At 36.6% G+C, this 13,406-nt stretch overlaps 1 protein-coding gene across 2 annotated transcripts in view; it reads right to left on the reverse strand.

Annotated features, from left to right (window-relative positions):
- Positions 1-10,862: 10,862 nt before the first annotated feature.
- haus6.S (HAUS augmin like complex subunit 6 S homeolog) overlaps positions 10,863-13,406 on the reverse strand; it is a 38,773-nt gene continuing 36,229 nt past the window's right edge. For both annotated transcript variants that reach the window (XM_041580076.1, XM_018243748.2), the window contains 2 exons: positions 12,025-13,080; positions 10,863-11,028 (listed from right to left, as the gene is read on the reverse strand). In XM_041580076.1, coding sequence (XP_041436010.1) covers positions 10,931-11,028; positions 12,025-13,080 — 1,154 coding nt within the window. In that variant the 3' untranslated portion in view covers positions 10,863-10,930. The remainder of the gene's footprint in view (positions 11,029-12,024; positions 13,081-13,406) is intronic.

Raw genomic sequence — 13,406 nt, forward strand, 5'->3', positions numbered from 1 at the left:
ATAAGAAACCTGACTGTATGCAGTGAAATTCTCCCTTCATTTACTGCTGTGGATAGGAATTGTCAGATGGTCCCAGGGAAACAATCATACTTATGAACAGCAGGGGGAGCCCCCGCCTTACTTACCTGCCATGCAGAACTCAAGCAGCTTTGTTTATGAAGATCCCTAAGTAGCCCAGACCACACTGAGCATGTGCAGGGTCAGGGTCAGGCCAAGATGTTTAACAAAGTTACAAGATGACAGCCCCCAGTAGCCAACTTTGAAAGCATAAATCATTTGTTTGATTAGGCTTGTGGTGCAGTAAGTTCATGCTTATGTTTAGTATAAAAAATACAGCATTTCTAGCCTTATTCTATTTTAGACTTTCTTTGTCCTTTAAGCTTGAACTGGCATCTCCTTTGGAAAAAGTGAACATCAAATTCTTGACTACTGAAGTTAAAAATAATTAGTAATATAAACAGTAGGTGAAAAAAGTTTCTCCGGTTACATAGGTACACTACCCAGTTTGTGGCAGAAAATTTATGGTTTGGTTTAAAGGTTATATAAGGACAAAGTTCTCTATATTATCTTTCTTCAAATATAATTCATTGTGTGTGTGTTTAACGTCCTAATACTGTAGGATTATGAAGCCATCTGCTGATTAATCCTCCAAAGCTCAAAAAAGTATTTAAAATTTACCTTTTTCCAAAACAGCATCTTTGAGCTTTGGTAGGTCAGCTTTATCCAAAGAAACCTAAATAAATAAAGTTTTTTTTTTTCCTTTTTCCTCACTATGCAACACATAATTAAACAGAGAAATTTCCTGTATCGTACTCTTTTAACCCCAGCTGGGATTCTTTTTCCAAAGAGCAATGAATCAAAAATGTGTGCATGACTGATTCCTATAGCAGCCAGATGCAGCATTGTCACTGGGACAAAATACAAGACAAAACTACATTGTTTTCCATATTTTCTTTTCCATTAGACTACATCAGTCAAAGTGTAGCAAGAGACACATTTATTAGATTGGATAGAAGATCTATTCTATCGAACACAGGTATACTAGCTGCTACAGCCATTGTAATCTCCAAAAACAAAAAATGGCAGTAGTAAGGGGGATATTGAAGAGTTCTGTGATTATCATAGGATGCCACCTTTTAAATAGATGGAATAATTATAGTATAAAGAAAACAGACTAGGAGAATAGAGGTTGATTGAGGAGATGAAGAATATTAGTACTGAGAGTGGGCCCCTGGTGTCCCAGTCCAACAGTGGGTAGGAGGGAAAAAGAGCTTATTCATGGTTTGGTATATCCTGTTACAGCATGATAATCTCACCTGCACAGTGAAGTCTATACAGAACAGGTGTCAGTCAGTACAGACTGTGTGTTGATCTCGACACTGACATTAATTTGTGTGTCCAATTCAATAAATACTTACGCAGCCACAGACAACAGTGCTCTTGTGCAGGCCTTTTGCCCATATCGTGTAGAAACCAAGGACTTTAGTTCACTGCAAGATGATCGTCTGTGGGTTGACCTCGAGTGTTCTTTATTGTTTTGCAGTCAAAGTCTACTGCCTTACATTTGTCCTACAAAAAGAATGTATTTTTGGACTGATTTGATATCATAGGATTCCCAGTGGGACAAGGCACAAATTGCAATTCGTGAGCTACATCAATTCTCTATTTTTGTGTTAGGGTTTCCTTGTACAACAACTCACAGAACATTGTAGGTTTTAGTGTTACTGAACCTTAAGGATTCATTCAAATCCAAGTAAAAGTAGAATCCTGGATTTGATGTAGCCCTAGCATGCACAGATCTGCTCATCCCCATGGTGCCACACTATTGTGCTATTCTGCAATGCTGCTTGTTTTTGCAAAATCTTCTACATACCCATAGCTCAGAGTATCCCAAACATTCTAGTCTGTTTACACTGTACCAGAGATATTTCCTGCAATCCAATGTGTCCGATATACAGTTTATATATACATACAACTTTTTTGTCACTGCAAATTTTCTCCACTCCGTCTTTCTAATTCTCCTTTTTAAATGTTCATATTACTATTCCCTTCTCTCACTTTTCATTCCTGATCTTTCTCTTCTCTCAATGCTCTACTCCCTTCTATGTCTCTTCTCCTATTTTGCCTTTTCAGTTCTGCTGATACATGCATTCCCTTTAAGCCCAGATGTAGCCGTAATGTATTGGTTTTGGAGACATAATTCAGAGCATGTCCTTTTGATCTGAATGACTATGCTCTGTGTCAAATCCAACAGCAATACATTTAAGACACAGATATTTTTAAGAACAGGCCACACAGGCTCTCCCACCTGCTGCAAACAGAGTATACCTGCAACAGACTGCTCGCGACATCAGTGGCAGACCATCAAGTATCCCACATCTCTCTTGAGTTCTAAATTTGAGTCATTACTGTCCCTCTGCATTTTCACACACCCCTTAAATTAGGAACTACTGATGTAGATTTTAGTGTGAACAAGGCCAGCCCTTTCCTGATTACACAGAATGTGCCATCTAGTTTAGCTCTGAGAATGTACCTTTATTAATTATTACAAATTAATGGCTCACTCAAGCTATAATACCTTTTTAAAAAAAACCCTACCGCCCAAGGGAAATAATGTTTGTGTTGCTTTCCGAGCCATTACTGAAGTTACAGTACAATACTTCTTGTCTGTGTTGTTTTATGTGATTAAAGTGAAAATAAATCTATCTAAAGAAAGAATACAAGTCACGGTCTTTTAGTCAATACCTGTAGCTGTTTTTAAAAGAGCCCAGAAAACATCAGAAATGGCCAGTTATTCCGAATGTCGAACTCTCCAAAACAACTTTTTGCCAAACAACCAGTGTCCAAATCCTGTTCCAGAACATACCTTTTCTGCCAAATGATTAAACGCTGATGCTTACAGAGTTTAGTTCATAACAATAAACTTTTGGAAAATGTATGTCTTTTGGAAGAAAAAAAAGAAATAGTTTGTAAATGTCAATAATATCCTAGAAATGAGTTTCAGTAAATAAAAAAATTTAGGCTAGATGAAGGGTGAGATTTTCAACTGCATGATTTTTCATTCCAGATAATAGTGGCCATACCTATACAAGTATCACAAATGCAGTGAATCATAATTGGCAGACAGAAAAACCATTTTCATCATGGCCCTATAGTTGTTTAAGTTTATGGATAAACCTATTAAGCTGTCTACACAGGCACAGATATATAAGATTATATTTAAAAGTTAAAACCTTTAACTTAACTTTTAGTATGTTATACAATGGCCAATTCTAAGTGTCCATTTGCCCTGTTTAGCTCAAGAAATAACAAAAATCAAGTTTTTTTCATGATTAAATAAATAGGCAAAAAGTATGTGGAGTACAACATGTATTTAACGAATTCCTGTTATAAAAGAACAGTTCTTAAAAAGAAAGTGTTCCTCAAAATCTTATACTCAAGGGCAAGGCTTAAGTCAGTTAGGTCAGTGATTTGAACATGCTTCTCTAGTTTAATCAGATTCAACAAAATATGTTTACAAATTCATAAAATAATGTAAATCTTTGCTAGAAACATGCTACTCTGATATTAAATACACAAGCTTAATGGTTAACTTCAAGTTCTGTAGATGAAGATAATCTCCAAATGTCGACATTTCAAGAAGCATTAAAAGCACCACATTTTTTATAAAGACACTGCAGATGAAATTCATTTCTATAGTAATTGAAGTTGGCCTGTAAAAAAGTTTATTTTGCCATCACAAGACATGCGTTTCTTAAATACTTACTTTTGGACTTGATACATTACAGCATATTGATGTTAAAGTACCAGCCCAGTGGCCGTTACCAATTCTTAAGCCATTTAATGTCTGAATCTGTGACTTTACTCATTTCTCTTTGTTTGTTCTGATTTTACACAACAGATTACGTGTAACATGTGTTTCTTGGGATGTGTCATATGTTCCTTTGTAACATTTTAGAACCCAAAACATGGAAATCAGGGATGGGAGGAAAAAGAAGCAGCAAGTCCTGGAATCAATTCACAATGTAGCCTTTTTGTAGGATTTTTGCATCAACACCGTCAAGTTTGTTTCAAAATCACCCCTCTGCAGATTTTTTTAACCTCAACCCTTGGCTCCTACTTCACTACTTACTTCATTAACCCTTTACCATTGAGTCAAATGGCTTGTTCCAAAATTGTTAAGGACAGTGTACTTTGATTAAAAAGTTAATTGGAGGGGGGGGGGGGGGACTGCTCAGCTAAAATGATCTCAAATGCTTTAAAATGGCAACCAAAAACCTGAAAGATGTGGAAGAAAACAGAAAACTGGCATTCAAATGGCTAGAATAGCCTAAATAGCAAAGACTCAGCCAATGATCAGCTCCAGAAGATCAAAGAAGGTCTAAAGTTACCTGTGAGTACTATTACAATTAGAAGACGCCCATGTAAAGCCAAGGTATCAGCAAGAAGCCCTGCAAAGTCCCATTGTTGAAAAAAAAAAAGACGTCCTGAAGAGCTTACAGTTTGCGAAAGAACACATTGACTGGCATAAAGAGAAATGGCATTGTGGACTAGTGATGAATAAAGAGTTTATTGCTCACATTCACCTCTACTAAAGTGTACATTAATATTTGCAAATAACGACCTACGATTGCGTGCAAAGTTCTTTATACCTTATGTTTTTGTGACTAAATTACTTATGTTAATACTACACATCATGAGCTCACACTCATGGCATAATGGGAGTGCTAGCTGCACTTCTTATATGCATGGTCCTTTCCCCTTGCTGACAGTGAGGGCTTTGTCCAACTGATCCCCACAACATATTAGGTGAGCAAATATTACCTCTATCCAGCATTGAATTCTCTTTCCGTCCATGGGTATATGACCTGGGGAAAATACAGGTTATTGGAGAAGAGTTAAACCAGTTTCTTGCCATACCTGTAGTACCAAGTTGCCAGGCAGTATAGAGGGTCAGAATTTAGTCAAACTGTACATGAATAACATTCCAAGCCTGCAGGATATATTTACAATCTTTTGGAATTTTTGAGGTATATGTACCTTTTGCACACTTCCACATATTTGAACGAAAAGCAAGTCAACCTTTTTCTTGCATTTTCTATGAGCGTCTGTTTTCCAGGACCACTGCCATGGCTGCATTTTAAACTAGTCTGGTTACATTATGTGCACAACAAATGCAATCCCTATTCAGGTTATTTCCTGGAGATAAGCCAGGTTTCTTATTTTCTATAGAATAAAATCATTGCATACTTTTAAAAAGGGAACTATCTCGAAAAACGAAAAATTCAATATAAGCTTCAGCATACTGAAATAAACTAGGGATGCACCGAATCCTAATTTGCATATGCAAATTAGGATTCGGCCGGATCCCAAATCGTGGATTTGGTGCATCCCTATGAGAAACTTTCTAAATACAATCAATCAATTTCATCTTCACTATTCCTCTAGTTCCTCTTCCACTATACAGCATCTGTTTCTCTTCATTCTGTCTTCATGCAGGAGTTGGGAGACCGATAAACATGGACAGTTAGATCCAATATATCTTATGGGGGGAGGGCTCCTTTTGCCTAGAAGATGTATTAAGAGCTCACTCTTATAAAATCGCCAGACATAGGGGCAGATTTACTAAGGGTCGAATATCGAGGGTTAATTAACCCTCGATATTCGACTAGGAACTAAATAGAAACGAATATCGAAGTCGAACGATTTAGCGCTAATCCTACGATCGAAGGATTATTCGTTCGATCGAACGATTAAATCCTTCGAATCGAACTATTCGAAGGATTTTAATACAACGATCGAAGGAATATCCTTCGATCAAAAAAACGCTGGCAAGCCTATGGGGACCTTCCCCATAGGCTAACATTGACTTCGGTAGCTTTTAGCTGCCGAAGTAGGGGGTCGAAGTTTTTCTTAAAGAGACAGTACTTCGATTATCGAATGGTCGAATAGTCGAACGATTTTTAGTTCGAATCGTTCGATTCGAAGTCGAAGTAGTAGTCAAAGGTCGAAGTAGCCAAAAAAACACTTCGAAATTCGAAGTTTTTTTAATTCGAATCCTTCACTCGAGCTTTGTAAATGTGCCCCATAGTGTCTCTTTACATGCAGATTTGTGCAAAAGGCAGTTATTTTGTTTGTACTGGAATCAGTTACAGTAGAATCCCCATTTTACAGTTACATTATATTCCCTTGAATTAAATTTTCCCTCGTTTTACATTGTTATTGTGTGGTCCCACCTATATATTTTGCATAATACATTTCCCTGGATTGTACACCATTTTCTTCTGGTCCCCTGAAAAACGTAAAATGGGGGTTCTACTGTATTTCAGTTAACTTTAATACATCTTCTAGGCAAAATGACTGACACTCAACTCCTGCAAGAAGACAGAATGAAGAGAAACAGATGATGAGAGAGGAATAGTGAAGATAAACTTGACTATTTCAAAATCACTGAAGAATATTTAATGGATTCTATTTAGAATGTTTATTTCAGTATGCGGAATCTTATTACATTTTCACGATAGTCCCCCATTAAGCTTAAACATTTTACCTTTTCAATGATTGACACATTTTCACCAGAACTTATCCTAATGTACTAGACTTTGCTCACAAGGTGCCGTCACAGCTTGAATTGTAGTAACATAAGCTTGTTGCATATTTATATCCATTCTGTTTCACTCAAAAATGGCCAAGTTGACAGTGACATCTAGTGGATAATTTTGTTAGTGGCAAGTGCCACATTTTTTACCAAATTCAACAATACAATCTTCCCACAGAGCTGCAATTGCAGTGTTCTCCTCAGAAAAGAAGTGCTGGGTGGGAAAAACAAATGTCTAGGTGTGGGAGAAAATTTAAATACATGCCTTTCCATTTGACCCCCACTCATTCTTCAAATGCCAATAGGACTGTGCACTTCAGTAAACTGCACACAGTCCAACAGCTTCTGTATACAAAGATATCTCTAATTTATGATGCAGCCAATAATCTGATTTGAAATAGGTTGTGATATTGTTGCACAATTACCAGCCAGGGGACCAGCCACATGTGGGAAAAATGCTAAAAGAAAAACCAAGCCTCCTTTTGAGAATATTTATTGCTCTTTCGTCAGACCATTATCCAGTAGAAAGTGAATTAGGCCAACTTAGTTAAGACTGCATTACTATTCTAGAATATGTTAGTGTAAGTTAAAGAAAATTACATGAAATAAAACATGTTTCAAAGAAAAGAAAATGGACTATGTAAAAAAATCACTGAAAAAAAAATCACCTTAAGTGGCAAATATAGAAACAGTTGTGAGTTAATATAGTCCTAATGTCAGAAAATTTCTGCCATTTCCATGTTCCAGTAAAAAGAAAAACATTTTCCTTAATGTCTGTCTGATTAGTGGTAGATGCTTTTCATAATAAAGAAATCTGAAATCAACATACCATGCAAGGACATCTGTGGGGTACACACAGACGCACACATGTTCAGAATAATAGCAGTCAGACATCTCAAACCTGATCAATCGCTGTTTTTATTTCTACATGGCAAATAATTTACTAGTAGGTGTAGTAGAGTAATAGAAAACCAACAGACCCAACAGTCATGACATGCATGCTGCTGATTTTATTTAACTGAATCATTAATTGTTCAGAATAATAGCAGTGCTCAAAATAATAGCTTGTTCAAAATATTAACAGTGTGCAATTCTATTAGTGAGGTCATTCATTCTGTGAAAAAACAGGTCACTTACGGCCCTTATTTAAGGAAGAAAGGCAGCAAATGTTGTGCATGCTGGTTATAGTGCATTTCTCTCTGAGTAAAATGTTCAGAAGAACAGCGTACTTTGATTAAAAAGTTGATTGGAGAGGGCAAAATATTTAAAGAAGTGATGAAAAAGAGAGGCTGCTCAGCTAAAATGATCTTAAATGCTTTAAAATGTCAACCAAAACCTGAAAGAAAATAGAGAACTACCATTTGAATGGATAGAAGAATAGCCAAAATGGCTCCAGGAAGATCAAAGAAGGTCTTAAGTCACCTGTGAGTACTGTTACAATTATAAGATGTCTATGTGAAGCCAATCCATGGGCAATAAGCCCCAGTAAAGTCTCATTGTTGAAAAAAATATGCTGTAGAGTTTACAATTTGCCAAAGAACACATTGACTGGCTTAAAGAGAAATGGTGTAACATTATGTGGACTGATTAAAGCAAAATTGTTCTTTCTGGGTCTATGTGCTGCAGACAGTTTATCAGACGACCCCCAAACTCTGAATTCAGGCCACAATACACTGTGAACACAGTAAAGCATGTTGTGCAAGCATCATGATATGGGGGATGTTTCTCATACTATGGTGTTGGGACTGTTTATCACATACCAGGGATCATGGATCAGTTTCACTACAGCAAAATACTTGAACAGGTCATGTTGCCTTATGCCGAAGAGGAAATGCCCTTTAAATGGGAGTTTCAACAAGACAATGACTCAAACACACCAGTAAATGAGCAACATCTTGGTTCCAGACAACACAGATTGACATTATGGAATGATCAGCCCCAATCCCCAGGACCTTAATCGAATATAAAAAATGTGGGGTGACATCAAAAATGCTGTTTCTGAGGCAAAACCAAGTAATGCAGAAGAATTGTGGAATGTAACCGGTGCCAGAAGTTGGTGGACTCCATACAACACAGATGTGCAGCAATTCTCAGAAACACTGCTTATACAACTAAATATTAGTTCAGTGATTCAAAGGAAAGCAAAATCTTGAAACATTTTTCAGTTTATACAGTAAATGTTTGAGTTTGTAAAGAAGAATGCAGACATTGCTATTTTTTGTAACAGCCTAATATTCAATTTTCTTCACTTTCTGTGAAAGGAATAACACAAATTTGATAACTGTTTCTTCATGTTTTGATTTGGAATAGAATGTGCTGTGTTCCCAACGCATTTGCATGTATGGTAATAAAAGCTGCTATATGTATTTTGAGCTTAATTCACAACTATTATTCTGAACACAATTGTATACATAAAGCATCTGTAGAAGATTTTCACTAAAATAATCCAGCCTTTCATGGTTACATTAGTATCTCTTTAAAGAGATACGGACACCAGAAATTAAACTTTTTTTTACATTTGTCATAATATTGCCTTTGAAAGCAACTTGTAACTTTGCAATAAAGTATTTTCACAATGATTTTACGATTACCTGTCTGATGCCATATTTGTGCAACAGGAGTCCATTAGAAACTTTAATCGACAGGCTGAGATGGGACAATCAGGTTGGCAAAACAAGTCAGGTTTAGAAACTTCAACGAACAATAAACAAACAAACCTCAGCAAAAAAAAAAAAATGATCAACATGACCTATAGGTACCTTTTAATGTACATTCATATTTTAAAAATATGTTTTTTATAGTGTCAGTATCACTTTAATATGCAAATGAAAAGTGGTGCGGTTACCCTTGCAGGCTCCTGATAAAGTGACAGTCACAAAAAGCGTTAAGCTAGTTCTCCTGCCCGCATCAGTTGTTGCATTTTAAAAGGATCGATAAACATTGTTTTAACCAAGTTCGGTTTCCTCTTGAATCGTGACCCGCGAGAATACTTATAGCTAAGTCTTGACGTCAAGTGGTTACCCTTGAATCACCGTTTTTTTCAGAAGTTCATACAAAATTAAATAGCTAAATACAGAATAGCAGATTTTACTTATATATAGGTAAGGGCAATGACACATGGCATTTGGTCTCCTATAATTTGTTGCATAGACAAAATGGGAGAAACTTGGCTATTGTGGGTGTGGAGATGCACAGAAGGAAAGACACTAAAATCTTGTAAATGCACGAAAATACCTACAAAAAATTTTTTCATAACTACAGCGATTTGCAAAACCATGATTTTTCCTGCCATTTTTTTTTTATCACTGCAACAAAATTAGGTAAACAAGGTGCCACTGTCCTAAATGCAGCAGGCAAAATCTATGAAAGGCAAGTGGCACCTAATACTGCCCATAAAATCGACTAAAAGCAAGGATATATGCCAATCATGATACGCCACTGCATGCTGTATCAGAAAAAGCTCATTGCAGAAAAGCTTCAACATGTACTGTATATACTAAAGTGCTAGCTTATAAAATGTCCTATTCTTAGCAACTTTTTAACTAGTATTTTTTTTGTTTTTTAATCTACTTGCCTTAGCAATAATTTTTGGCTGCCATTTGAAAGATGGAAGGAGGCAGAAGAGTAAGGGCTGAACTCCAAGGCGCGTTAAATTCCGATGTGCAGACGATAATGGAACTAAATGTGAAATCACATCCTGCAATTTCACATTCAGTTTCACTACCTTTGGCTCATCCGACACGTTGCATGGGTGTCATCACATGGCGACGAATCGGACATCACCGCGCCTTGGAGTTCTGGCCTTACTCTTCTGCCTCCTTCCATCTTTCCAATGGCAGCCAAGAACGATTGCTCGGGGAAGTAAAAGTGTGTTGCTTTTTATTATTTATTTTACTACTCGGGACGTCTCCACTTGCAGTCTTTAATGCAAAACACTACCAACCTGCTAGGGTACATTGGACCCTAATAACAACTAGCTGAAATTCCAAACTGGAGAGCTGCCAAGCAAAAACCCTCAACAATTCAAAAACCACACAAAAAAAAAAAAAGTTATATGAACACTGCTTATCATACTAAAAGTTAATTGAAAGGCAAACTTTCATACCATCATTTAAACATCTTTAAGACAAGATAATAAAGGGATGACTTTTTACTTTCTAGCATGTTTCTGACCATGAAAACATCTGTGTGCCATTTAGCACTGTGGATTACACATTTTTTGGGGGAGGGGGGGATGAAGGAAAAGTTATCTGGTGGCTTTCAATTCATTAAACTATGGTTTATTTATTTACAAATATTAACCATCAACATGTTACAAATCTGTCAGACATTTCATAATTTAATAAGCTGTTCCAGGCCTTCATCTGTGCTTTTATGTAGGTCTAATCCAGAGCTCATAAAATCAAAGGTTTTATTTTGGTTTTTGAAATCTAAAAAAATAAAAAAAATTAAAAGAGAAAAGAAAAAAGTAAATGGCAAGTTGTTTTAATTTTGAAATTCACACATTTTTGTTACACAGCTGACCTAAAGTGTTCATTCACAGGCACCAGAAAGATTTGTGATCTGCGGAAAGTCTTATGTTTCCACTCTAGCATGCTATTCCGCTTTATGGAAGCCATTCAGCGGGACGGCATACACACCTATGTTAAACATCAGTTTAATGTACAAGACTTGTGGACATACTTCCCATGTTTTCAACAAACTTATCCAATTCCAGGTGACGGCGAGTTAATAAGGAGAAAAATAGAATGATCCATTAGTGCTGTGTAATAAAAACCAATGTTATAATTAAAAGAAGTGGTCAGCACAAGCCCTATTTATTTTACTTATGTTAAACATATATGTAAAGAGGCCTTTTAAAGGAACAGTAAAAGATAAATCACCAGGGAATATCAGTTTCTTATTTATTATAAGGGCTTACTTCAGTCCCTGGGCCAGTGCACTTCTTCATTGAAAATTGCGCCAGCATTCTAGTGAGTGCTGTGCCATGTTTTTGCCTTTCCCAGGTAACACTTGCAGCTGTCTGTGCACATTCACAGTAGATTAAAATCAGAAATTAGTGAGTAAAAGACAAATTTTGCTATACTGTGCATCCAAACAGCCTTGTGGTTGGGCAAAAATTGTGCCAATATGCCTATACTAGAAAATATCAATTATACAACACTTTCTTAGAGAGACTCAAAACATCTATGTCTAAAGATATCTGGACATAAAAAGCTCATAGCAGCATGGAATACTGATGTAGCATTGGCTCCATTCAGACCAGCGCCAACTCTTTCCATGTAGTGATCATAATGTCTGGTCTAAAGAGATACTGTTTGGGGAAAGCACTATTGCATTGTGCAAAATAAAGGGTGTCAAACTACATATGCACCAAACAAAGATACTTTGAAGCTTTCTTGAAAATTGTGTATAAAAGAGCTCACCTTGGGACTCAAAAACATCTAAAATGTCTTCTTGCTTTTCCAAACTAATGCTTTCTGGAGAAAAAGATATCAGTTGAGGGAGAGAAAGCTTTCTGTCCTTTGGCAAAGGAGAAGTTAAATACTCTAAGTCCAATGATAAACCTTTTTCCATAGGGCTGTACACATCAGATCCAAGTAGGAGACTTGACTCAGATTTATGCTTGGTGAACCTCATATTAGAGGTGTCCTGATCACCATGATGCTCTTCATCTGTCAAAGATGTTAAAGTTAATTTGAGGGCTTCATACCGACTGCGAATGTAATGAATATCCATTTTACCCTCCATGCTTATGGATGAATGCTCATTTCTATCAAAGGTAAAGTCAAGGTCTGGCAATTCACTTTTCTCAAAAGGTTCACCATCACCTCCTAAACTAATTGTGCTATTAAGACTTACATTCCCTCCTGCATTCTCAGGCAGGGTTTCATGCAAAATTCCAAGCTGGATGACTTCATGGCTGTCTGAACTACTATCACAGGTTAAGACATTAGATGAATTCCATGGCAGAGTTGAATGTGCAGATAGATTTTCTTGACCAGAGACAGAAATAAGCACTGTTTTGTCCATTAATTTATGAACTGACTGGTTGCCAAAAACAAGAGTTTTATTTTTGTTCTCCATTGGATCGATCAGTGCTTCCGCATTACTCTCTTTTTTGTCATCGAGGAGATTTATCAGTGCATGCTCACTTTCCTTTGTAGGAAGACTCAAATCTTCTGACTTTGATAAATCAGTTTCACTTTTCAGATCAGTGCTTTCATGGTGACCAACATCACTATGAAGACTAGCAGAATTATTACCACCAGTATTAGGAGGAATTCTCGTTCTTGAGCAATCATTTTGCTCCGAAGCATGAGAGGTAGACAAAAAGCAGGCCATGCTCAAGTCTATTTGACTGCAATGTGCAGATTCTAGTTCTGCTGTTGAATCCATGCATGGAGCTGCGACAGGGCTTGCAACATCTGAAGATTCTACACTCTGGATAGCTTTTCTCCATGAGCTTCTAATATCTGAAACTAAAAAAGAAATTCTTACATTAAACCTTGGGACTTTTTTTTTTAATTTCATTTCCATCTCAATCATATGTATTCATTTGTGCAATGATACAGACAACTTGAGACATTTTACCAAGAAATATCCAGTAATCCAAGAGGATGGATAATGTTATTAAGGATGTAATCTCTTCCTAATTGTTTAGATGCATAAATGAAAATGCCTTTGAGTCAAAGTTTACATACGATTACTAAATAACATCTGGTTAAATGCTAAGACTCGTATGCTTTTTTGACAACCACATTGCTTTCAGGGACAGCTGTAGTAATCAAAATGTTGCACTGTATTT

The sequence above is a fragment of the Xenopus laevis genome, chromosome 1S, assembly GCF_017654675.1.
Source record: "Xenopus laevis strain J_2021 chromosome 1S, Xenopus_laevis_v10.1, whole genome shotgun sequence".
NCBI classification, from domain to species: Eukaryota; Metazoa; Chordata; class Amphibia; order Anura; family Pipidae; genus Xenopus; species Xenopus laevis.